The 7,511-nt window shown below is 53.1% G+C and overlaps 1 protein-coding gene across 1 annotated transcript in view; it reads left to right on the forward strand.

The window, feature by feature from the left end:
• The window catches only part of TTLL4 (tubulin tyrosine ligase-like family, member 4), a 17,872-nt gene extending 12,045 nt beyond the window's left edge, over positions 1-5,827 (forward strand). The window contains exons 14-18 of the mRNA XM_009996255.1: positions 1,167-1,266; positions 1,864-2,074; positions 4,116-4,186; positions 4,762-4,844; positions 5,701-5,827. Coding sequence (XP_009994557.1) covers positions 1,167-1,266; positions 1,864-2,074; positions 4,116-4,186; positions 4,762-4,844; positions 5,701-5,827 — 592 coding nt within the window. The remainder of the gene's footprint in view (positions 1-1,166; positions 1,267-1,863; positions 2,075-4,115; positions 4,187-4,761; positions 4,845-5,700) is intronic.
• Positions 5,828-7,511: the final 1,684 nt, after the last annotated feature.

Raw genomic sequence — 7,511 nt, forward strand, 5'->3', positions numbered from 1 at the left:
ATTCCTGCTCTCTGCAGCAGCGTGACTGCTTGGCCATATGTCACTGAAAGAGCAGCTTGCTGGGTTGAGCACCAGCAAGCAGTGATGTGTGGGCACGCTGAAAGTTGGGAGTCTTGCCTTCCACCTGCCCTTTGCCTTCAGTGAAGTGGGCAGGTTGGAGTGTGGGCCTATTCCAGCCAGGGAGCTCTCGCCAGCTCATCTGCGGTGCTTTGATCACTTGCTCCTTTGTGGCTTGTGACAGAGGCACTGAAGGGCAGAAGTCCTCCTAGGGACCTCAGCATGGTTCAGATGGTGCAGAGTTCCTGCATCCAGGGGCAAGCTTGCTTAACTGTATCTCCTGCCCTAGGGAAGGTTATGAGGGGTTTTTTTGTATATGGGCATAATTGCAGTAGATCTGTCTGTTCCCCAAGCACTATGCAGCACTGCCTCAAGGCTCTGCTCTCCCACTTCAGATCCACATGCAACTAACACTTTGCAGCAGCAGAACAGATTAGCTGTGTTGATATAAGTGTTAAAAGGTGTTGGACAAGTATCTCCCAGACTCTGGCATCCCCAAATGGCTCAGCTGGGTGCTTAGAATAGTTTAGATGGGTTGCTGGTCAGATCATACAAAAGGCCAGGATTTCCTGTGGCATGTGGAGCTGGAGCTAAATTTGAGTCTAGAGAGTTCTTGGATGTTGCAGGAGGAAGTTTTGATCTAAGAGTTCTCTCCTTGCTTGCACAGTATCAGTACTGAGTGCTCATACCCTCAGCCCTGTTGGTACAGTTAGGAAGCTGTGTTCCAAGCAGGATGTAGACGTGAGATTCCACCAGGCTCTGAGTGCTGTGAATCAGGTCACGGTGTGTCTTCAGCTCTCCTGCATCTCGTGTGGGTGTGAGGTGATGGCTCACCTTTTGGATGAAAGAACACCAAAATGCCTTAGCTAGATGCTGGTAGGACCCTCCCTGTTCCCCTGCCCACATCCTTCCTGGGTCCTGTGCAGATGTACAAGGCTGTGGGTGCATCGCTGATCTTGGAACTAGTGAAATCCTTGGAGAAAGAGTTCTCTCCTCCACGGCATCTTCCTGAGGGTGTCACTGCTCTCATAGAAGTTTCTGGGAGCAGCTCTGACATGACAGAAGTTGGGCATATCTGCTTAAATGCTCTACTACTTCTTGTGTCCTAGTATGGACAGTGCTTTGAAGAAGTCCAAGTCAACATCTGAGCATTTCATAGCAGAGAAGATGAAGAAAGCCTATTATTTGGCACAGAAGACACCTAACCAGGTATGACCCAATCTCCTCTGATACTTGCATCATCCTGCCAAGCCACTGTCCCAACCCGTCCCATGTGTTTATCCCTTGTCCCTCTCCAGATTGTGCACCTCTGTGGGGACAGCCAGATGATGGGGAGCACTTGGGCTCCAGAGGGTTACAAGACAGCTGGTCAGAAAGAAATTGAGTTTGCTCAAACCACTACTGCACCGGCTCATCTTTACATTAAAATAGGCATGTGCTGAGAAGCATGTTACCCACCAGTCCCCAAACAAGGCCTAAGCACTGCATGTTCCTCCTCATGTTTGCACAGCTCTTGTAGCCTTTGCCTGCTGACCCCATGCAGGTTAGCAGGGAAACTTGCCTTTTGTGTCACCTGGCAGTGTCTTTAAGAGAGGTTGGGCTGCATAATTGGGGGTCTTCTCAGCTCTGTACAACAGTGATGGCACCACTGAGCCTAGATTTCATTTTCCACATGGTCTGTGTCTCAAAGATCTCAGACACATGGAGACTTTTGTCTTGAGAGGCTTTGAGGAGTGGGGAGGTGGGAAGGGGGATGGACAAAATGTAGTTCAGTTCTCCTTGACCCTGGGGTGCTCTTGTCTGCAGGATTTTTATTCTTCTGTCTTGGACATCCTGACCCCAGATGATGTTCGCATCCTGGTGGAGACAGAGGACGAGTATTCCAGGCGGGGGCAGTTTGAACGGGTGTTCCCCACCCACTTCTCCATGCGGTATCTGCATTTCTTTGAGCAGCCTCGTTACTTCAACATCCTGGTGACCCAGTGGGAGCTCAAATACTACTTGAATAAGCACAAAGGTAACTGCCACCCAAGAGCCTGGCACAGTCACCCAGTCAGGAGGCTGCTGACTGCTCTGGTGAACACAGCACCAGCACTTCTAGGAGCTGAAGGACCACTTCCCTGGAGCTGAAGCAGGTTGGGATTCCGCCTTCAACCTGTGGCTCTGGGCTCTTACTGCATTCCTCTTCCCTCTTTTGAGGGAGAAACAGCTGGAGTCACTGGGCTCTGCTCCTTAGAGGTGCTCTGTGAAGTGAAAGAAAAGTTGGGTCTGTTCCCTGGTCTCCCATTGCTTTCTAATTGAAGAAATACTGTAATTTCCACCCCTCCAGGACACAACTCTGTATCTGAATTAAAAACATCCTTTAATGAGGCATAGCTGGGTTGGACCAATTCCTTCTCACCCAGGGCTGTCTCTGTTAGGGTAGCACTAGGAGCTACTTAGGAGAGAGAACCAGTGGGGTCTAGTGTGAGGGATTAGAGAATATAGCCTGTGGCTCAGGGCTCTCCAGCCAGCATGTAATCTAGCTGGAGAGGCTTCTGCAGGAGTCGGCCCTCCACTGAGGCTGAGGCTGTGTGCTCCTTGCCTGGCTGTCATGCAGGGAAAAATTGGTGTTAAAGCAAATATCACTGGTGTTAAAGCAAATACCAAAGGGGTAGGTAACAGTCTTTCACAGGGAATCAGTAACCTCATAGCCCTCTCCAGCTGTGCTGTCAGCTTGTGTCAGCCTTTGCCTTGCTAATACCTTTGCTAGATGCTCTTCTGTCAGCTGGAAGAAAGATCCTGTCATCGTCTGCACTGAAGGGCTGCCCTGAGCTTTGCTGCTCAGGCCAGGGTTCTAGTTCCGTGCTCCAGCTTCCCCAGAGCAGCCCAGTGAGCAGATATGCCCTATCCCCTCATTGCTCTTCAGCTCTGAACAAAACCCAGCCTCGCCCAGCCTCTTCCCGTTCATGTATGCTCCATGCAATCCCCCGCTCTCCCTGGCCAGCAAGATGCAAAGGTCAGGCTGGTGCACAGAGCTGGGGCAGGACCTTTTTTTCCAATGTCCTGGGGCTTGCTGAAAGGTCACTGAAGAGCAAGGATTTCTCCTATAGCCAGGGCTGGTATCGTATAGCAAAGCACAGTAACCCCAGCTGGACAGCATCAAGTTCTTGACCATTGCTCTGCTGGTTCTTGAATCTCAAGGCGCCTTAGCTTGTGTTGTGGTTCTTTCTTAAAAAAAGAAAACAGGAAGAAAGGAGGAGTCCTGGATTTCTTAAGATCTCTGGATTAGCAGAGAGCAGGGAGCTTTGCTGTAGCAGTGACAGGTAGCAGGAGGCAGGAGGCCTTGGAGGAAGTGGAGCCTGTTAGGTGCAGTTGGACACATGGCTCTGCTTCAAGGTGACCTCCCTGTGCTCTGGAACTGTACATCTTATGTGTGTCTGGAGGAATGGTCCCTTCTAGTCACATTGCTGGTGAGCTCGGTCTTTGCCAGCCTTGCCCTCTGCCAGCGGTGGAGACCAGGTCTCAGCCCATGTCAAGCTCTGGATGGATCCATGCAGGGAGGAGGCAATGTGCTGGAAAGCTGCAGCTGATCAGTGCTGTGCAAGGAGGAGGGTGCCTGAGCTGCCCTCCTCTGGGAGAAGGGCTGATGACAGCAAAGCTGCTCTACATTTGCTCTGAAGGAACTTTCACCGGTGCAGCCCAAATCAGGTGCTGCTGTTGGCAGGCACCAGGCTCAGGGGGACAGCCAGTCTGGTCTAATTCGGCAAATCCCGTGTTGCCCCACTTTCCCTGCTTAGCTCAGCCTGCTGCACGGTGTGCCTGGCTCCCTGGGAGGAAGGCAGTCACTGAGGCAGCCCACGTGCTGCCACTTGCTGGTGTTTGCTTGTACAAAAGGTGAACGCCCTTGGTTTACCCCGTGTTTGCTGGGGCTCAGGCACGTTTTTGAGTGGTTATTGCATCACATGAACTGTGCGGGGAGCTCACTCCGTGCAGCATGTTTGTGTGGCCAAGCTGGGAAGGCTTAATTCTCTGCAAACTTGGTTGTTCATTCTTGGTTCTTTTCTCTCACATCCCAGGTCTGGAGCTACTGAAGAAATGGTGTGTCAGAGGGTACCACACTGGGGCAGGGACGGATTTGGCCCAGATGGTATGTATGGCTGTGGGTAAACTAGGAAGAGGAGGTTTTTAGCCTGGGCAGTGTTAGCCAGAGATCTGCATGTTCTGCTTCCTGTGGCTCCTTCCCTACGTGTCTGGCCTGCTCTTCCCTCTCTGGCAGGACCTCCAGGAGGACATGCTTCTCTCTCTCCCACAAATGTGAAATCCACCCAGTATCTCAGATCTGCGATTACATCATATCTGAATATCCTTGTGTGCACTGGGCACAGCCCTACATATTTGGCAGCTGGCCTGCTCTTTATTCCCCTCCATGAGGGAGCCATCTCTGTCACTCCTCTGCCTTACAGCAGGCTGATCCAGTGAGAGAAACTCACTCTTTTGACCTCGAGATGCTCTGCTCCCACTTAGAGCAGAGGCATTCATTAAGTAGAGAGCAAGGACTGCTCTGTTTGCTATTCTGGGAACAGTCTGGTGGCAGTGATGATGCATAGCATTGTGAGGCAGTTCAAGCTGAAGTGCACTAGGGCAGCATACAGCAGAGCCCAGCAGGCTCAAGGGTTTTTTGCCACAACTTAAATAGCCATTTGGTTGTCTTTCCTCCTGCAGTGGTCATTGCCAAAATCTTTCTTCCTCCAGAAGAGCAGTGTTCCATTGAATGGCTTCAGCAAACTGGAACTGGGCAGACTGGGGTGAGTTTGTGCTGACCATGATGTGATGTTCTCAGTGTGACTTTAGGATTGGTGTCCTGAGAGAGAACTAGCAGCAGGGAAAGCTTGATTTAAGGGGAGAGAAACAGGTTGGGCTTGCAGGCTCTGAAGCCAGCCTATGCTCTCTGGAGAGCCAGCTGGTGGGTCTGGCACGATACCTATGCATGCAACTGGGCATGTCTCCTTGGCATTGTATGCTCAGCTTAGATGGGAGTGAGGCCCAGAACAGCTAGACTGGGTAATGTTTGGGGTTGTCGTGGTTGGGACATGCTGACAAGATGTTCCCCACAGGGACCTGCATCACTTCTGTGAGTTCTGATACAGCCAGCAGTGCATCACTTCTGTGAGCTCTGATACAGCCAGCAGTGAGCTGAGGCTCTCAGCTGCAGCATGGAGCTGGGGGAGCAGTGAGGCCTTTAAGTCTTCTGCACGCTCCCAGTTTCCTTGAGCAAAGCTGGGCTGCAGAGTGGGTGCTGCAGGCCCTGACAGCTTCCTGCAGAGAGGTTGGAGGACTGGGGTTTGTCTGTGTGAGCCAAAGTGGAGGGCAGGCACACCCCTGGTCTCTGGTGTTAAGGGAAAGGGCATCCCTGCTCCTGTACCCAGGTCAGGATGGAGTTGGATTTATGTGCAGTCAGGGAGATCAAGCTGTGACCCTAAAGTCTCTTGGATGTCTATTGGGGTGAGCGTTGCTGCCAGGGATGGGAGATTGGGTAGGTGAGTGTGGCAGGCCCCGTCTCTAGGTCTGTGTATGATGATACTGCAGATGAATGTTGTACCATGGCCCTTTTGATCCTTTCTGACTGTCCCTAAGTAGCACAGGGTCTCCTTTCTCTTGCAGCACACTCCTCCCTTCAGCTAGTGAAGACCTCATGAGATGCCTAGAGCCCAGCCCTACTCAGAGCTTACCTCTCAGCAACTGCACTGGAAGAGCCAAACAGAAATCTGCTGGCAGCCTGTCAATGTGACCAGGCAGCCACCATCCCTCTTTGAAGACACCTCAACCTACCTCAAAGGAAGAGACAGGAGTTGGCCCTGGAGAGCAAAGGACTGTGGGAACCCCCTGTGCTGCACGCTTGCCTGTGAGGCTGTTTTCAGAGACGGATGCTTTACTGGGCAAAGACGAGAGTAGTGTGACTTCCCTTTTTAAAACAAATAGCAAAGCCTGGGCAAGTGGGGTTTGTCTGGTCTTTGTCCTAGGCTGCTCTTAAAGCCTGTCATGGTGATGGTTTCTTCGCTGTGTGGGAGCTGGCTGAGCTTGGAGTCAGCCTAGCCTTGTCATCTCTGACTGACATGGGCAGAGCCCTTGCTTGCCTGTTGTCTCCGTGCTCTAGTCTTGAGCTGCTGGGAGCTGAGTCTGTTCCTGTGCTGCTGCAGCCTGGCTCTTGGAGAAAAGTCCCCAGCCACCAGCTGGCTCCTCTGGAAGGAGCAGGGCTTGGGACTTCGGACTAACCCCTTTCATCCTTTCTGAACACCTGTGCCAATGTCCTTCCCTACCCCAGCCTTGAGGCCTGGGGGAAACCTTGGGCTTGCACATTGCTGCTCGGGAGAGACCACGGGTACCCGTGTGGCTCCAGTTTGTCTTGCGGACAGTAGGGCTGTCAGGGAGGGAGCATCCTCTCCAGGCTGTCAGCTCTCCCAGGTGACCTGCAGCATGCATGTGGAAACTGCAGGCAGGTGCTCTTCTCCTGGGCTCTGGTCTCCATTTTCCTTTCATTTCTCAAGGATTTCTATTAAAGTTTAGCACTCAGCAGTTCTGGTCTCCATCTTCCTCCATTGCTCTGACCCTTTTGGGTCAGCGGAGCAGCTCAGCTCTTCCCATGCTTCACTGAGCTCTGGTACAGGAAGAGTTTGTGCCACCACTCCACCATTCCTCTGTCCTTCTCAGAGATAGGGGTAATTCTTTCTGCCCCACGGCAGGTTAGTATGCCTCCCTATATGGGGCGGCAGCTGCCAGTGAACCTGCTGGGGCCTGGGGTCTGCCTTATGTCCTGAGGCTTCCTGCAGATCATTAACCATGGGGGACAGAGCAGCCCAGCTTTGCAGTAGGGGAAGGAAGTGTTGTGACCCCTTGCTTGTTTTGGGTTATATTCTTCCAGCCTGGAAGTGGGATGCTGGGCTCTTGAGGTGGGTTGTGTGGGGCCAGGAGAGGTGCTGAGCCCCATATGTGGGCACTGGAGCCTGCAGAAAGCCTTCCTCTCTCCCTGCAGCCCCCTGCCCGGAGCTGGGCCTTGTTTCTCTGGTCTCCTTGGTGACAATCTCATCTCTCCTCGGCTTCTCTCCAGCACCTGAAAATAGCTGTCGAAAGTGGAGATGCCTGTTCCCTTCCCTGCTGCCAGCACCCGGCAGTGGCCAGGGTGGAGCCAGGCTATCCAGCTCGGCGCAGCTGTACAGGCACAGCCCCATCCCACCCCCTGCACTCCTGCGGGGCAAGGACCACCAGGACTGAGGCAGCCGCCGTGTCCTCGTGTCACCCCAGCCCTGCTGGCCTGTCCCTAATGCTGAAACCCCTGCCTTGTCCCTTCCCCTCTTCCGTGCCTTGGGACAGGGGCTCTGCTCCTTGCACCCCAGCACAGGCTGTGATTCGGTTGTCCCCCAGGAGCCAACCAGAGCCACTCTGTTCCCTTGGCCTGGCAGCCACCAGCCTGGTGG

The sequence above is a fragment of the Chaetura pelagica genome, unplaced genomic scaffold, assembly GCF_000747805.2.
Source record: "Chaetura pelagica isolate M959 unplaced genomic scaffold, ChaPel_1.0 scaffold3, whole genome shotgun sequence".
Lineage (NCBI taxonomy): Eukaryota > Metazoa > Chordata > Aves > Apodiformes > Apodidae > Chaetura > Chaetura pelagica.